Source organism: Gekko japonicus, unplaced genomic scaffold, assembly GCF_001447785.1.
Source record: "Gekko japonicus isolate JY-2015 unplaced genomic scaffold, Gekko_japonicus_V1.1 scaffold974, whole genome shotgun sequence".
Lineage (NCBI taxonomy): Eukaryota > Metazoa > Chordata > Lepidosauria > Squamata > Gekkonidae > Gekko > Gekko japonicus.
The window spans coordinates 276,850-296,034 of record NW_015174873.1 but is presented as its reverse complement, the minus strand read 5'-3'; the positions used below and the strand labels follow the sequence as shown (position 1 = coordinate 296,034).

Genomic DNA, 19,185 nt, shown 5'->3' with positions numbered 1-19,185 from the left:
CAGCTCTCTTTTCTTGCTTAACAAAAAAGCAGAAGAAAATACCAAAACATCTGAAGAAATCAGCACTGGCTCCTTCAGCCTCTCACTTGCAAGCAGCAATAGCAGAGGTGAAGGAGAAGAAATTGTCTTGTATGGAATGCCCCAGGCAGCAACTGGAGTTGAGTCAGTATGGCAGGACAGCACAGCTGCTGTGCTATTCAAGGTCCTGAGACAAGGCTCTGCAATGGCAGCCAATGCCTCTCCCTTAGCTGTTGCTCTCCTCTTTCCACTGCTGAAGCATTGGCAGGAACAGGGAGTGGCCAGCAGGTCCTCTCTGGCTCTGAAGCAATAGTGGTGGATGGCCCGGATGGTGGAGACACCTGCAGCTCATCTGAACCAGCACACCTCACCCAGTTAACTTTGCAAAGCCAGGAGGCCTTGGTGTTCTTCCCCATCGGTAGGGTGTCATTTGCCTTACGAAGGTGTCTCTTCCCTTCCTTCTTCACTCATCATCATCAACAGGGCTTCACTCCCCGCTGACCTCTGTGCCTACATTACTTTAAAAAAGTGGTGAAAAACAATAAACAGAATCTGGGGTGTGTGTGCAAAAAAGGAGGTGCCATAGAAGGAGGGACAAGTGTTCCTCCTTCCCCTTTACCTATTTGTCATCTTTTTCTTGCCCCCCCCCCCCGGATGAGGGGGTTTAACAGATGCCAGTACCCTATCTCACCCACAGATCACATCCTCCACGATGTTTGGAAATTGAAAGGAGAGCACTAGAGCAACACGGCAACCCAGAAAACATCAATAAGGTAGTCTTGGGGCCGTGCTTGGGAGCAGAGTCCTCCAAAAAGTAGCTCCTCAGCAATTTCTTTCTGCTCTGTTAGCTCCCACCCAGGATAATAGAGTTTTCAATATCCTATGCAAGGATATCTTTCTGCACTGATGGAGAATGTAACATCGGACTTAACCATAAGGGTTTCTTTTTACTAGTGGATTGGAAGGTATCCTTCCCTACCCTAGTTGGCAGAGGAGGAATTGGAGAGGATCTCCCTACGTCAACAGGAAGGCTGTCTGGGGTTATATGTCCGGTTCTTCCAACTTACAGTATATCCAGTTACAGGTCTTCAGGGACAAGTTGTATAATTGCTACACTAGAGGTAGAGCTGTCTTCCTCTGACTCTTGGAAAGACATGAACAGGGGGAGGGGGTTAAGTCCCTCTTCAAGATAGTGAGAAGCCTTTGCAAAAAAAATTGCATACGCCCTACTCACAGAGCAAGGAGGGAGGCAGAACCCGTACCAGGATACCTTCCAATCTACTGATGGTGAAGAAACCCTCATGGTAAGCCCACTTCATTCTCTCCTTCTCCACTTGTATGCTGTCCCCGGGTGGATAATAAGGGATTTCCAAAAATGGGGAAATAGTGGATTTTGTAATAGGCATTTCATTACAAATTGTTTATTCTCCTAGATAACTGGGATGCAAGGGAGGTGGTACCTTAAAAAAACAGAATTCTAAAAACACAATTAAAACTATCAGGGGAAAAAAGGTTTATAAGTCCAGGCACCCACAAAGCAATCATCTTGTGGAGCCAAAATTGTTGTGAAGATAAAAATGGAGACGAGGAGAATGATGTAAACTGTTTTGGGTCTCCATTGTGGAGAAGGGTGTGGGGTATAAATTAAATATATTTTCTGAAGAATTCTAAAGAAACCCTCCAGAACTGCAAGAGGGACATGGGTATTCTAGTTCAGGGCCCCCCAACGTAGTGCCTGTGAGCACCATGGCACCCACACCCACACACACACTTCTTCTGGCGCATGCCAAGTGTTTGTAGAAAGTGGGTGGGCTATGGTAGGGGTTTTGCCCAGCAAGACTTCCACTTGGTCACTGGCAATTTGATAGGCTGTGCAGATTTGTAAAAACATTGGTTTGGCAGCAGCTGCCACCAGAGCACAAGGATCTTCAGTGTGCGACTGAAATTAAAATTTTGAACACTTTGCAATAACAATCACAAAAGTGTACTTTGGTTCTAATGTTTATTGTTTATTGAGCTGATACAGAGTGCATTACTGCCCTTGTTGATTACTGCTCCGTACCCTCGTTGTATGTTTGCTATCTGAAATTAAACTAGGGCATGCATTTTGTAGCTGTAGCTGTTTCCACCTCCCACAGCAGCCATTTTGTGGTTGTGCCTACCACAGTGGGTCAGAATTCCAGAAGTGTCCACAGGCTGAAAAAATCCAGGGACCTGTGTTCTGATTATCTCTGGAAGGCTGTTCTATAAAATTGGAACAGCCACAGAACAAGCCCACAGGTGGGTAACTATGGAACATACCCTCCCAGGAATCAGAATGACAAAAAGACATTGCTGCATTGAATGAAGATGCTGCAAGGGCTCATGGGAAATAATGATGATCCCTTGGTATTATGGCATTTTCAAATAAGGCACTGCATGTATGGTTTATTATGCAGGAAGGTCCAGAGAGTTAAGAAGAAAGCTCTAAAGTTAAAATGTAACAGAATTATGATGAGAGAATTTAATACTAAAAGTGGGCTGCTGTCTTTATACAATACAACTGCTGTTACAATTTGAGGAAAAATCATTTTAAAGTTTTTTTGTAATTGGCATCTTACTCTTGCAGATTCCCTGGGGTATTTCAGATCTCTGTTGATGTAGTATAACGTCTAGACAAACTATAGGAGTGTGTAGTAAAGTTGCGGGAAGGTTTAAGACTGTTGGAAGGAGATAGCAGGCATTGTTAAATGCTCAGCCTCGTATTCAATACTGACATCCTCAGTGAGTTTCTGTTGGGGTATGTAGATAGATGGGTGCATTAAAAGGATCAACAAACAAGGAATATATATTTTAATATTTGTCTTTTCTCCCCAAAGGGGCTCAAAGCAACTTACAACTCAAACCCCCCAAACAAACGTAGCTATTCACATAAACCAAAAAGAAAGCCACAGCAAATTATATCTCAGGCTGGTTCTGGACTCATGCCTTTTGCCACACCCAAGATTTATTAGTACCTGAAGGGGATGGGGCCAAATCCTCAGTAAGATGGTGCATTAATAAATATGTTCCTTTACTCTTTCACATCCTAATTTTGCAAAAATTGAGAAATTTGTTATATATTGTTATAAGAGTTCTATTATTAGTATTATTGTTATCTATTGGCAAAATTCATACCTCACCTTCTGCTGAGGTGGTTAACTTAAACATTCATTAAAACTAAACCAAAATGCATAATTAAAACTGGGGGTCTTTCCGTAGAAAAAGAGCTGCAGGAGCTCATTAGCATACAGTATGCTAATGAGCTACTAGGCTATTAGCATATGCCACACGCCCTGACATCACCGGAAGTGGTGTCAGAAGGGGAAGCGGGGGGGGGAGGCATCTTCAAAAGTCTCCTCTTCCCTTCCCCAGCTGGCCTCACTAAAGTTGGGCCACAGAAGGAGGAAAGAGGGAAGGAAAGAGAGAGTAGAGAAAAGGAAAGAAGGAAGGAAAGAAAGAGAAGGAAAGAAGGCGGGAAAGAAAGAGAGAAGGGAAGAAGAGGAAAAGGAGAGAACGAAAGAGAGGAAGGAAGAGAAAGATAAGGAGGGAAAGATGGCAAAGAGATGGGAGGAGGGAGGCTCTCCCACCCCCCTATCAAGCCCCTGCCACCCCCGTGGATCCCTTACCGCTTTGGCGCGGACTGGGAAAAGCCGGCAGCGGGGCTCTCCAGGCCTCCCCCGAGCCGCAGCCCTTCAGCGCGGACCGGGAAAAGCCAGCAGCGGGGCTCTCCAGGCCTCCCCCGAGCCGCAGCGCTTCGGCGCGAGCCCGGCAAACCTGGTTGCAGGGCTCTCTGTGCCTCCCCTCCCGGCCCCAGCGCTTCTGCACGGGCCCGGGGAACTCAGCTGTGGGGCTCTCCGCGCCTCCCCCCTCCGGCCCCAGCGCTTCGGCGCGGGCCCGGGGAATCCGGCTGCGGGGCTCTCCACGCCTCCCCCTGGCCCCAGTACTTCAGTGCAGGGAGCTGGAGGCAGGGCTTGCCGCCGCCACCACCATTTGCGCCTGCTCCTGGGCTGCTGGAGCGGTGCTCTGGCGCGCTCCAGCCCCAAAAGACCCCTGATTAAAACCAAGATTAAACTACACAAACTAAAACATATGACAGACAAGAGGGCTCACTGAGGGCATCTTTGGCCACTGGCAGAAGATGGCAACAGAAGAGGACAAATTAATTTCCCTGTAGAAGAGTGTTCCAGAGTTTTTGTTACAACCAAGAAGGTCTTGGTTTTCAGAAGGTGGGGGGTATTTGAAGCATGTCCTTGGATGATGACAATAGCAATTGGGTAGGTTTGTAGGGAGTAGATGGTCCTGCAGGTATGCTGGTCCCAAGCCATATAGGGCTTTAAAGGTCAACACCAGCACCTTGAATTGTGCTTGGAAACAGTTTGGGAGCCATTGTTAGATGTGCCAAGACTGGAGTGATATGGCCCCTAACAATCCACTCTAGTCAACATCCTAGCTCCAGTTGAAGGTTCCAAATTCTTTTAATGGCAGCCCCTCCCCCCCTTTCCCGAGTTCATTGGCAGTAATCTAATCTAGATGTAACCAGGGCATGCAGCATGGATCTCTTCTGTCCAGCCTCCTATTCTATACTGCATTACATTGGAACAGAATGTGCCTATTGAAATATAATTTGGAGTTTATATGCTCACAATAAGGATTAATCTGTTTAAGTAACCATTAAACTCCATTAATCAGTTATTTATGGTATATGATGGTAGAATATAATATAAAATTTAAGAAACCCAATATGAAGGAAAACTAAATTTTAAAAAGTTTTTACAAATGGTTATAGTAGAAGCCTCTGCATTTAAGTTTTACGTACTAAAGAAATATACTACAAATTGTAAGAAAAATAAAAAATATTTTATTATATTTTTAGATATGATAATGGAATTAGCAGAACATGCTCAATTCATTACCACGACTTTCAGGCCTGAACTGCTTGAGTCAGCGGATAAGTTCTATGGTGTAAAATTCAGAAATAAGGTATGCATGTTTCTAAAATAGGCTGTGGCCAAAAGCTAACTTCCAAATGATGTTGCTTGCTTATAATCAGACTGTATCTATTATATGGTAGCAAGAAGTGATACATTTACAGATACATATTAAAAAGTTGAATGGTTGTTTCATTTTTATTTTCACTTCTGTAGATAGGTTTAACAGTAGGGCTGTATGTGATTTACATTTTTTTAAATTGTGTGTTAAGAAAGTCTGGATTTTGGCACTTTTGTAAATTATGGAAGTTATACAGACTGGTATGATTTTTCCCTTTTTTATTATGTAGTAAAATGCTTGGGCCCTTGCTCCCCCACCCACTCCACTACTAAACATTTTACCCCGCTTTTTCTACAAAATCAAGGATTTTGAAGGACACACGATCTCCTTTGTGTGTTGAGCGAATGTGCAGGGAGGGAGAGTGGGCATGAGTGTGCTGGGCCTGCTCCCAGTCTTTGCAGTTTCTGATCTCTGCACAGTGTAACTCTGCAGGAGCAGTGTCTCACTCCATACATCGCCTCCCTTGACGGGGAACAGGGAAGGAGCATATGCACAGACACTTCCTCTGTGCCTAGGCTCTGGGGTCATGAGCTGGTGTTTTCTGGTTTTAAGATTTAACCAGGATTTGTCCATATACATCTTTGCAAGCATAAGGGTTTGTAAAAAAAATTAAGACTCCCGGGAAGCTGGATTTTGTACCCAATTTCCATATTCTTTGAGTTTGAATACACAGCTTGGTGGAGACGCGACTTTGCAGACTGCACTGTTTGAATCATTCACATCTGTTACTCCATTATAAACATGATCCATCTATATCCAATTTCTACATATGATATAGTGGGGGGGGTTTTAGTTTTAATTTTAGCTGTAATCTTTATTGATTACAAGTGTGTTTCTTTTTTATGACAGGTCAGTCATATTGACGTTATCACAGCAGAGATGGCCAAAGACTTTGTGGAAGACGATACTACTCATGGCTAGGTGGACGAGGACTGCCAGTCTGCTAGGCAGATGTGTAAAATATTGTGCCTATATCAGGCAACTGTGTAAATTTGAAATACATAGTCGCTGTTAAAGTAGCTTTCGAACTTAGCTAGGTCACCTGAATTAGGATCTTCCATTGTCTTTGTAGTCTGTTTTATGTGTGTGTTGCTGTATTCTTTTATAAAATTCCTGTTAATGTTACCTTATGCTGGCTGTAGTTTGGAAAATGTATTCTCTTGGATTTTTGGAAAGCTTTTTTTTTCCTGTTTAAAAGAATGTTTGCCATGTGCCATCTCTTACTTCCCAGTTATTTTATCATTTATACTGCCTCAAGTGATTTTTTTTTTTAAATAGCTTCAATAAAATGTTGTCTTTTAATGCTGTAATTTATATACTTTGGGGGGAAACTGCTGTGCTCTTTACCATCTTTACTTCATGTATAATGCATTTTAGCTATAGGAGAAACAGTATGCAGACAGGTACCTTAGAGCAGAGTTTACTGATTTGAAGATGAATTAAAGCCTCTGGTTTGTTTTATTGCATTGGATTTCTACAACTCTTGTTAATCTGAAGTTTTGATTCATGTTCCAAGAGAGCTTTCAGTCAAATCAGTTTCTTCTTCCTTGCCTCTTGTCATAATCCTATGGAATGTTCCTCCCTGTACTTTGCTCTGTTTGACAGACAATCTCATTCCTCCGCCCCCAAAAAGCACAGCTTCCATTCTTGCTAAATAAATCTTCCTTGTCTGCCCACCATCTTGATTCCTGGAAAGCATGGGCATGAAAGAAGATAAAAGAAAAACTTGATTTGAACAATTTTCAAGTGTAACTAAAATACTGTAATATACCATTCTTGTTTTGTGAATGTTTTACAGAACTTCTAGGCAAGTGTTGGCTGATGGGTTCATGCACTAAACACAACAGTAGTCAGATGCTAAAATTTGGTTGAGACTTTTGTTAAATGGACTTTATCCTGTGCCTCACATTGCACAAAAATCAATTGTACTTTGTGCTAATAGTGGGGGGAAATGCCAATAGTTGCCTGAAGTAATGCTTGAACAAATACCTAGTTAACTAATTCTGTTAATTGCTCTTTACTAGTGTTTAGAATAGTCGTCACATATTTGGCATGTTCATACTGCTATTTGCTAAATGAAGTAGCAATATTCAAAGTAGTCGAAGACATTTTTTAGATTGGAATGTAAGAATCTAAGAGCCTTGCTGGTTCAAGTTTATCCTGGTTCTCCCAGGAGTCAACCATATGGCCGGACAATGGTTGAAGCAGGCATATGTTTTCATTATTATTTATTAAAACATATCCTGCTTTTTCTCATTGTTCAAGGTGGTCTGCAATAATAGTTCAAAACATTTTCACTTAAAACAAAAATAAAATAGGAAATCCCAAATCTGTCACCCTTCCTGAATGATGCTGTTGTCTCTCACAGTTGGTATTCAGTGAGAAACTACATCTGAACATGACAGACTTATTCTGCCACCGTGGCTAACAGTGATTGTTACCCCTAACTTCTATGATTTTGTCTAATCTCTTTCAAGCCATCTAAGCTTCTGGCTATCACTACAACCACTGGCATTAAGTTCTACAAGTTAATTATGGGTTGAATTAAGAATTTATTTTGTCTGGCCTACATCTGTGGCCTTTTGATTTCTGTGATGACCCCAAGTTCTGTTTTTATGAGAGAGAGGTCTATCCACGTTGTGCACACCATGCCTACATTTTTATAAATACATAGGGAAGTTTATTCCACAGATCACAGGACCTGCTTGGACTAATAGCTGTTCAGGTCAGTGAGCTGTGGTGTGGAGGTGGAAAGGGATGAAATCACTGTTTCTGCACTGCACTGACAGAAGTGGTAGATTACCCTGGAATCAACGTTCAAGTGTGGATGGATCTGCTGGGGGAAGGGGAATGTAGGAAAGATCTATGATCCTTGTGTCCACAGATTGTTGGATTCAACAAACCTCTTGTTGGCTAATACTCCACATCATGGCTCCACAGGTAGCTGTGTTGCTTGAGGTATAATCCTCCAAATGGAGCACAGCTCTTCTCTTACACTGGATGAATAAGTAGTTGTAGCAATCTACAACAAATGGTGAAAACTTGTCTAATTAGTATGAACCACTTTTCATGTATATATCTAACAGCCAAACTCTTTTTTTCTGTGTGGATACTTGTGTCCACCAACACAGGGCTCACTGTCCCCCAACAGCTTTTTCTACAGATGCAGGGGACTTTCTGGGTCTACAGAAAAATCCAAAAAGTTTAAAAAAAAAAAAAAAACCTCAGGGAGGGTTGAATCCCCCCCAGTACCTTTCGAAATGGCTTCTGCAGGGATTTGCTTCAGGTATCAACGGTGAGAGATTAGAACGTTTGGGGGGGGGATGGGACTTGTAATTGGCTCTGTCAGTAAAAGATGGGGGGGAGGAAGGAGGGCCCTTTCCAGGCCTATTTTGGCCTTTGAGGGAGGGAGCCTTGGGGCCAGGCCTGACAAGGGTTGCCAGTGCCAGGCTGCGGAATGCCTAGAGGTTTTGTGGTGGACTCTAAAGGAGGGCTGGGTTGGGGGAAGGGAGGGGCCTCAGCTGGGTATAATGCCACAGAGTCCACCTTCCAGAGCAGCCATGTTCTCCATGGAGACAGATCTCTGCTTTCTAGAGTTCAGTTGTGATTCTGATGGTGGTCTCCAGGCCCCACTTGGAGGTTGGCAACCCTAGGCCTGGCAGCAGTCTAGGGTTGCCAGGTCCCCCCAGCCACTGGCAGGGGTGTGTGTGTAAGGTTGTCAGATCCAGGCTGGGAGACTCCTGGATATTTGGGGGTGGGGAGGACAGGGACCTCAGGTACAATGCCATAGAGTGTCAGTCCACCCTCCAAAGCATCCATTTTCTCCATGGGAAGTTATAATCTGGAGATGAGCAGTAATTCCAGGGGATCCCCCAGCCCCACCTAGAGGCTGGCATCCCTAGGCGGCACCTCTAGGTGACTTGATACCACCTGATTTGCATGACTCAAGTAGGCCTGGCTGCTTGCTACTGTTCATCAACAGCCACCCTATGAACACCAGTGTGGTGCAGCATTTAGAGCTTCAGCCTAGGGTCTGGGAGACCCATGTTCAAATCAATCCGCCATGGAAGCTCACTGGATGTCCTTGGAACAGTCACATACTGTCAACCTAAACTACCTCACAGGGTTGTGAGCAGAGGAGAATGATGTAAGCTGCTTTGGTCCCCACTGTGGAGCCTCGGTGGGGGGGGGGGGGGGGGGGGTGGAGACGGAAAGCTGAGGACAGATAAGGGTAGGTTGGGTGGGAAGGAAATTGTGTTGCCAAATCCAGGATGGGGAATTCCTGGACATTTGAGGGGTGGAGTCTGAGGAGGGTGGGGTTTAAGGCGGGGAGGAACTTCAGACTGGAATAATGTCATAAACTCCATTCTCCAAACCAGCCATTTCCTCCATGAGAACTACCATTGCCAGCCTCCAAGAGGGCTGGAGATCACCCAGAATTACAACTTGTCCAGGTGACAGAGATCAGTTACCTTGGATAAAATGGCTGCTTTCGAGGGTTGAGTCTATGGCATTATACCCTGCTGAGGCTGCTTGCCTCCCCAAGCCTCACTGTCCCAAAGCTCTACCCCCAAATCTCCAGGAATTTCCCAGCCTGGAGCTGGTACCCCAAAGGTGAACGGATCTCTGTAGCTGGGAGGTCTGTTGTGATTCCTGGAGAGCTACCACTGCTGCTGTGAGGGGAGAGGAAGCAGGTGGGTGGCTGGGAATACCGCCACCACTGCTGCTGTGTGGGGTGGGGGAGGAAGCAGGCAGGAGGCTGAGAGAGTGATGGGGGCAAAAAGAGAGTGATGAGGTGGGGACGCAGGAAAAAAAGAATGATGGCAGGTCAGAAAGAGGAAGTAACATGCATGAAGGAGAGACAGAAGTGTGAAAGAGTGAGAGAGAGGTAGGGGGAGAAGCAAAGGTGTGAGGAATGGGATAACGATCCCACAAGTGTGTGTATATACATATATATATACACACACACATATATATGATAAAAAATCAAAACACACACGATAGAAGCTGTATATTTTGTGTTTACATCTTAGATCTTTACATGGAAGTGCATTTTTTCACTCATGCTGTTTAATTAAACACCCAGATGAAGGATGCCAGTACTCTTTAAGCCCAATTGCCCAGTTTTGACCAGCTGCTAATGGTTGCTGTACGGTTCAGAAATATGTCCTCCTGTGTTGCTTTTTACCCCCATGCAACTAGTACTCCTTGTTAGATTGAAACATAATCTAGTTCATCATGGCTGATTATTATAAAAGTTTATCTTCGGCAGATCCAGCTCATAATACAAAGTAGAATTTCTAGTACAAAGAGGAAATAAATATCCAATATAATGAAAAAGATTTTGTTGCAGAAAAATAAAGCTGCAGTTTCCATTACAATATGAAGGAGATCTAAGAAGATATTTAGAGCTAACATTCCAGGCTGTGCAGAATCCAGCAGAACAATGTGTTTGGCTCTAAATTAGAAGTTATTTGCTGTTTTCAGTAAAATCTCTTCATTTCCCAGAGCTGCTTGTCTAGGGTATCATGTGGTTTGTGTTGTAACTAAAGAAAATTAGCAAAAATGCAGAGTGGCAGCTAGTCAGCCTGTATATTTGTGCTGCAGCCCAAGGTGGCCTGCTGGCAAAATTTAAGGAACTGTATTTTCCTGAGGGAAACTCCATGGCTTCTGCAGAGGGAAGCCCTGCCTCACCAGTCTTTTGGAGTTTTTGAGAAAGTGTGCAAGCATGTAGTTTTAGTTGCCAATTTTAATCACATAGATTATGCCAAAGCCAAAATTATTAACAACATTATTATTATGGGTATGTACACAAGCAAGCCAGGTTCTCAGCACTGTCATGTTTAAAGAGATATGGGTTAACATTTTCCCTACATCATGTTTTCATGCAGAATTGACTAGCAGAAGCATAATATTTATGGCTCACGAGGGGATTTACTTTCTGACACCTCCCTTGATAATTTCCCATTGTGCAATGTACGTTATAGAAACAAACCTATCTTCATAGGCAGATAAATCAGCTTGGGATCCCACCAATAATTTCCACAGATGTAAGGGGGAATTGTTGCTGATTTTCCGCCTCTTTATGCAGACCTCTGACCCCCCACATCATCATTTTTCCATGAACAGCCTTTGGAAGGGTATTGAGGGCTGCAGCAGGAGGAAAGAGGCAGGGGACTCATGTTCTGTGCGTGGAAATCCCACATAAGGTCTTTGGCAGTCTTGGGTAACTCCAAGCCATCAGCTGTTCTCCATTAACAGGGGGAAAATTAGTCTGGTTTAATATTTTTTGTTTACTCTCATATTAATACTGGACTGGTGTCCAAGCTATGTAGTATTAGTTCCACGTTTGTGTTTTAAAGTATGCAAGCCTAAATAGATCATCCAAAGTGTGTATTTCCTACTACTGGCAAGGCACGCTAGCAGCTGGTAGCACTGTAGGGTAAACTTGTTGAATGCTGGGCAGGGACACAAGCCAAGGCTTTCATGTTTTGTTTTGTTACCAAACAACATGTTACTATTTCAAAGTGCTTTTATAATATATGCAAGGGTTTGCTCTCTGTTTGCCCGAAATGTACATACTCCCAAGGAGCACTTTATTCAGTGCATTTTAAAAATGTGTGCATCAAACTATTTTCAAAATTATTATCAACTTTCCCCCGTGGTCTTACCATTTCATAGATTTGCTGAGGGTTCTTGCTATAATGCCTCAATAGGAGATTGTTATTTCAAGAACAGAAAACCAGAGTGAGAACACATTGGAACGTGGGGGGTGCGGAGAGTCCCCCACCCATAACATCTTGTTTTCCATGTAACTTATTTTTGTTTACTTATTTTATTTATAGCCTGTCTTTCTCCTTGTGTGTTTGGATGTTGACTCTTCTCCAGATGTTCTTATTTTCTGACCATTTGATATGACCGTTCAGCTGTTGCTCCCTTTGCTTAATATGCAGTGATATTTAATATTTGACAGTATTGATAGCTGTCACATATTGCAGATGTTTTCAAGGATGGTACTTTCAGATAATACTTTCTCCTTTGCATGACTGCCACGGAATCCTTGCAAATCACACAGAATTCTTGCGTAAGCTGTAGAGTGCACACAGTTCACAGGTGGCAGAGTTGGGCCTCACTAGAGCGATTGTGGGCTTGCATTCAAAGGAATATTAGTAATGGTTAGCAAGCTGTCTTTCAGGCATTCTTTTCATTGAGGAACTCCCAATAAGCTTCCAAATAAGACTGTTTGAAAAACCTTTGCTATATCTTATCTGAGGAAGATGTGAAGTTGCTTCATACTGAGCCCCTCTCTGACAGGCAACAGCTTGGTCTTTGCTTTGGGCTTGTGTTTGGGACCTTCTGCATGTAAAGCATGTTCTCTGTCACACGAGTTATGGCTCTTCTCCACGGATCCTGGCATTCAGTAGAATTCAGGGGCAATTTTGTTGACTCAGTCTCAGTCCCAGTATCTGACTTCAGTGCTGGGATAACCACAGAAAACTGGTATGTACCCATCAAGATCATCTTGCTCCATAGCATTTCTCTTAGTCTTCCGCTCTCTCAAATTTGGTGTAGTGGTTAAGTGCGGGGACACTAATCTGGGAGAACCAGGTTTGATTCCCCACTCCTCCACCTGCACCTGGCTGGATGACCTTGGGCAAGCCATCGTTCTGATAAGAGCTGTTCTTGAAAAAGAGCAGTTTCTGTCAAGAGCTCTCTCAGCCCCACCTACCTCATAGGGTGTCTGTTGTGGGGAGGGGAAGGGGAAGGAGTTCGTAAGCCTCTCTGAGACTTCTTTGGATAGTGAAGGGTGGGGTATAAATCCAATCTCATCTTCTTCTTCTTCAAATATTTTTGTATTTCAGCTCACTTCAGATTGACTAGTCTGGTCACTCTTTATTTGTGGACAAAGACAGGAACTTAGGGGTTTGATTTGTTCTAAAAAAGAACCCCTCGGATCCTAGTAATTTGTGGTATTGGAAGTAATACTTACATGGTCTGAGCTGCAGAAAGCCGTGAATAATAAAAATGACAGCAGATTTTGGGACCTGGTCACTGTTGGTTTTAGGAGTGTATATTCAGGCTTAGATTCTCCTATCCAGCATGAAGTTTGGTATAATCATTTTTTGAAGATTTTTAGCAGTGACCATGAGAATTTGTATTCATGTGAACCATTATCTACTGTGTCGAATTGGCCTCCCGTGTCAGAATCTGAAGTGAGATCATTGGTGGAGTCACTGCCAAGAGGCAAGTCCCCAGGAGAGGATCTGATCTTGCAAGAATGTTTTAAAACATTTATTGATTGGTGGGCCCCTTTACTAACGAAACTCTTTTGCCAAATTAATAACACGGGTAGACTCCCTAAAGGTTGGACTACAAGTATTGTGGTACCAGTCTATAAGAAGGGAGATAGGAAGGACCCTCATAATTTTAGACCAATTAGTCTGTTGTCCATCGCATCTAAACTATATAGTAAATATCTAAAAAATAAACTGGAGGATTGTGTCATTGAGAATAACCTGATTCACCCCCTGCATATAGGGTTCAAAAAACAGCACTCTACAACTGAACATAGTCAAACTTTATATTACTTGGCAACAGCTGCAATCAGAGGCCCAACAAAAGCTTTATACATGGCCTTTATCGACCTGGCCTTGGCCTTTGATTCCTTGGATAGGGATAGATTATGGCTGAAATTGACAAATCTTAACATTGATCCCAGGTTGATTTTTTTGATGAGACAACTGCATTGCAACACTACTGTCAAGGTTAATGTTGAAAAGGAAGGTGTTTTAACAGATAATATACCTGTGCAGAAGGGGGTAAAGCAAGGGTGTATATTGACTCCTACCTTGTTTAATTTGTATTTAAATGATACAGTCAATAGACTTGAGGGTACAGAATTTATGCCTCCAGCAACAGGGCAGTCCAAAGTACCAATATTGCTATATGCAGATAACATGGTGTTACTGTCATTGACTAAAATTTCTAGTAGAAAGCCAAGGAGATCATGAAAGCCTGCTTGCTTTGTTGCTCTTAGAGGGTACACTGAGCAGCCATGAAGAGTTTCTTCAGGCATTTCCACTCCATCAAGATTATGGAAAAGAGCTTCCAGGTCAGACAGTGGTATTTCCACACACCTCAGTTGCTACCTAACCACAGTGGTTAACTGGCTAAAAGTGAACAAATGGAAGTGAAACCCTGAAAAGACAGAGGTAATGCTGGTTGGGAAAGAGGAGGTCTTGAAGGACACTGCTCTCCTCACTTTTGAGGGAGTTCAGCTGACCCTTGCAGACTCAGTTTATTTATTTATTTATTTATTTTTGGGATTTATATCCTGCCCTACCCAAGCGGCTCAGGGCAGCTAACAGGCGGCAATGCCGGATTAAAAGTAAAATACAATAAAACATACAATAAAACATTATTACATACATAATAAAAAGGTGCTCTACGAATCTTTAACACTCTCCAAGATGTATGATATCCCACATTGGTGGCCTGCGTTATTAATAGCGTGAGCGCCAGGAACGATATTTCCCCATCTCTGCCGGGCGGCATCTACCCCCCCACACCCAATGATAGGGGTAGATGATAAGATCATATCACGGTGGTGGAATAGTGGCGGCGGCGACTCCTACTCAAGAGCTCCGTCTTACAGACCCTGCGGAACTGTATAAGGTCCCGCAGGGCCCGGATCTCTACCGGGAGCTCATTCCACCAGGTAGGAGCCGCCGGCAAAAATGCCCTGGCCTTAGTTTGGGCAAACTTGATGTCTCGGGGGCCCGGAACTTCCAGGAGGTGGAGACTCCCCGATCGCAGTGCTCTTGAGGGAACATACGGGAAGAGGCGGTCCTTTAGGTAAGCTGGACCCTGGCCATTCAGGGCTTTAAAGGTAAGAACCAGCACTTTGAAGTGAATCCGGTATGCTATCGGCAGCCAGTGCAGCGCAGTTAAAAGCCTTGGGGTCATACTAGAGAAGTAACTTAATGCAGCTGCAAAAAAAAGCTTTCCACCAACTCAGCCTAGCTCAAAGATGGCCCCTTACCTTGATATGGCTGACCTGGCCACCTGGATCTATGCCACAGTAACGTCAAGACTAGACTACTGTAATGCACTGTATATTGGTCTCCCCTGAAAATCAACTTGGAAACTACAATGTCTAGAATTCCACAGCTCTGCTATTAACTGGACCTAGATGGAACATGAATATTACTCCCATTCTGCAGCTGCTCCATTGGCTGTCCATCGGTTACTGAGCCCAGTTTAAGGTACTGGCTATCACATACAAAGCCCTTCATGGCCTTGGCGCCTCTTATTTACCTCTCTCCCTATGTTCTACCACATCAACTTTTCTCAAGTCAGCAGGGGCTTCTGCAGGTGCCAACCTGCAAATGGGCAAAATCAACAACGGCCCGTATATGTGCTTTTGTTGTAGTTCCCGCCAGTGGAATGGGCTACCCGAGGAGGTCAGGAAAGCTTCCACTCTCCTGGCTTTCTGCAAACTATGCAAAGCTGAACTATTCAAGAGGGCTTCTCTGCACAAGTAATAGGGTTGCACTGTACAAAATAGTTTTACAAACTTGCTTGAATAAATGATTAGGGACCGCGGTCTATACTGCTGTGTGTAGCTTATTGTAATTTCGGTACCACTTAATGTATCATGTTAACACTTATGCTGTGCTTCAGTTCTTTCTGGTGGCTCCAGACTTCTAAAATCCTAATGCATTGGTCACTGAATGTCACCTTTTGTCTCTTGTACTGACACACCCTGTGTAATCTGTCCTGAGTCCTTGTGAGAAAGGCGGACTATAAATAACATAAATAAATGTTGAATGCAGCCATCTTTGTTTCTAGAATCTCTCCTTATATATAATTCTGTTTTGGTCATGGACTCTCCTGAACGTTCCACACCCTCCCAAATAGGTTTGCTCCCTGATCTGTCACTCAGAAGCTGTCCCTATCCACTCGCTGCGTTGCCTGAGTCTCGCCTCCAATATTCTAAACAATTTTCTGTTCCTCTCCCCCCAGTAGCCAGTCAGAACACAGAGGTCATTTGCATATGTGGCCTGATTGGCCTTTGCCTCTAACATGCTAAACAGTTTGTTGTTGAAAGTCATTGAATATGTGCTGAGGTAAAATACATATCCCAATTTTCCCTTAAACTGTCACTGGAGTTGCCAAAATACATATCCCAATCTTCCCTTAAATGGTCAGTGGAGTTGCCAATCTCCCTGTGGGGCCTGGAGATCTCCCAGAAATCACTGTGTTCCCCAGCCACAGCACATCATTTCCCCTACAGAAAATTTCCCAGCTATTACAATGACTGCTTTGGGCAGTGGACTCTATGGCATTATACCCGGCTGAAGTCCCTCCGCACCCCAAACCCTGCCCTCCCCAGGCTCTACCCCTCAAATCTACAGGTCTGGCCCTCCCCTTAGTATTGCCAGCCTCCAGGCAGCACCTGGAGATCTCCAAGATCAGTTCTCCTGGAGAAGATGGCTGCTTTGGGCAATGGACTCTATGGAATTATACCCTGCTGAGGTCCCTCCGCACCACAAACCCTGCCCTCCCCAGGCTCTACCTCTCAAATCTACAGGTCTGGCCCTCCCCTTAGTATTGCAGCACCTGGAGATCTCCAAGATCAGTTCTCCTGGAGAGAATGGCTGCTTTGGGCAATGGACTCTATGGAATTATACCCTGCTGAGGTCCCTCCGCACCACAAACCCTGCCCTCCCCAGGCTCTACCCCTCAAATGTACAGGTCTGGCCCTCCCCTTAGTATTGCCAGCCTCCAGGCAGCACCTGGAGATCTCCAAGATCAGTTCTCCTGGAGAAGATGGCTGCTTTGGGCAATGGACTCTATGGAATTATACCCTGCTGAGGTCCCTCCACACCACAAACCCTGCCCTCCCCAGGCTCTACCTCTCAAATCTACAAGTCTGGCCCTCCCCTTAGTATTGCAGCACCTGGAGATCTCCAAGATCAGTTCTCCTGGAGAGAATGGCTGCTTTGGGCAATGGACTCTATGGAATTATACCCTGCTGAGGTCCCTCCGCACCACAAACCCTGCCCTCCCCAGGCTCTACCCCTCAAATGTACCGGTCTGGCCCTCCCCTTAGTATTGCCAGCCTCCAGGCAGCACCTGGAGATCTCCAAGATCAGTTCTCCTGGAGAAGATGTCTGCTTTGGGCAATGGACTCTATGGAATTATACCCTGCTGAGGTCCCTCCGCACCACAAACCCTGCCCTCCCCAGGCTCTACCTCTCAAATCTACAGGTCTGGCCCTCCCCTTAGTATTGCAGCACCTGGAGATCTCCAAGATCAGTTCTCCTGGAGAGAATGGCTGCTTTGGGCAATGGACTCTATGGAATTATACCCTGCTGAGGTCCCTCCGCACCACAAACCCTGCCCTCCCCAGGCTCTACCCCTCAAATGTACCGGTCTGGCCCTCCCCTTAGTATTGCCAGCCTCCAGGCAGCACCTGGAGATCTCCAAGATCAGTTCTCCTGGAGAAAATGGCTGCTTTGGGCAATGGACACAAGTCTTAAAGCATGAATTTCACTTACGGTTGCCAGGTCCCCACCTCTTGTCCAGCGGGGGGGGGGGGGGAGAAGCTCATTGTCTGGGAGTTTCATGCATTGCGCATTGCGTTCGCATGCTGCGATGACATCACCTGGAAGTGACATCATTGGGCTAGGCATGTGGCCGGGGGATGCTCTAGCATTCAGCCTGAAAACTCTATGATACCATAGAATTTTCAGGCCAAAGGCTAGAGTGTCCCCCCAGCAATGTGCCTGACATGATGATGTCATCTCCGGGTGACATCATCACACCAGGCATGTTGGCCCGATCCAGGCACTTTGGAGGCAGGGTTCCCCTGTGTCCTGGATCAGGGCCAGTCGTGGGGCCCTAGAGCGAGCACCCCCCCCCCAAGGGGATCTGGCAGCCCCAATTTTACTTCAGAATGCAACATTTCAAAGTTGCTTCAAAATTTCTTATGCATGCATGTGAGGGGGAGGGAATTCAGCACATTGTTGCTGTCCTTGCTACATGGTTTTCTGGCCACTAGAGGAAAAATTGAGGTGGGTAGCCATATTGGTCTGAAGCAGCAGAACAAAGTTTGAGTCCAGTGGCACCTTTAAGACCAACAAAGTTTCATTCAAAGTGTAAGCTTTCGTGTGCAAGGAACACTTTTTCAGACAAATGGTATAAAATCTCCTCAAGGGTTACTTACAGGAAAAAAGAGGATGGGGGTTACTTGTTGGGGGAGGGTCACTCAGAGCCAAGATGCATATGCAGAGCTAAAATTGGATCAGGTGGCTGCCAGCTGGTAAGACCAATGGATAACAGCAAATTGGCACATAAATGCAAGAGTTAACAAAAGGATGTGAGAATGAAGCTAGAATCCAGCAGTAACCCTTGAGGAGATTCCATTCCATTTGTCTGAAGAAATGTGCTTTGCACATCAAATCTTACACTTTGAATAAAACTTCGTTCGTCTTAAAAGATGCCACTGGACTCAAACTTTGTTTTGGCCACTAGAGGGTATCTCTAATCTAACACAATCTAATCTGGTTAAACCCTATAGCCCAACATTTTTTTGTGAATTTGCCAGCTGTTTCATATTAGTGCAATAGCACTGTATAACTTCAAAGTGCAACTGCCTTCAGGTGCCATACGTCCTGAGGCTAATGAATGAAGTGTGAAGTAGTTTATGTTTCTTGAAGCAAGCAGTTGCTTTTAGCTTGCCTACTTATAAGCACAGCGGGTGAGCATCAATTTTCAGTGCTACTGGAAGCTTGACGCAGCTGTTTCAAGTTACATTTCATGCACTGGTAATTATCTGTTTTGTTTGTTCCAGAAATGGCTGCATTCCTTTCACTCCCTTGAATCAGTTTTTTCTTCCTCTGAATCAATGTCTCCCACCCCCAATTTACTCTCATCGCATACAGCAATGTTCGTATTCTAGCGGGGGGGGGGGGGGAATGCCTGGTGAAAATATGAAGGAATAGATTGCAAAACAACTTCTGATACTTGAGACATTTGAGACGCCCAACAGTGCCTTGCTTTATAGACGTGTGATGATCATTTTAACTCAGG

The 19,185-nt window shown here is 44.5% G+C and overlaps 1 protein-coding gene across 1 annotated transcript in view; it reads left to right on the top strand.

The window, feature by feature from the left end:
• Positions 1-6,758, top strand: part of SMC3 (structural maintenance of chromosomes 3) — a 36,323-nt gene extending 29,565 nt beyond the window's left edge. The window contains exons 28-29 of the mRNA XM_015424823.1: positions 4,913-5,019; positions 5,938-6,758. Of these exons, the coding sequence (XP_015280309.1) occupies positions 4,913-5,019; positions 5,938-6,009 (179 nt within the window). The 3' untranslated portion in view covers positions 6,010-6,758. The remainder of the gene's footprint in view (positions 1-4,912; positions 5,020-5,937) is intronic.
• Positions 6,759-19,185: the final 12,427 nt, after the last annotated feature.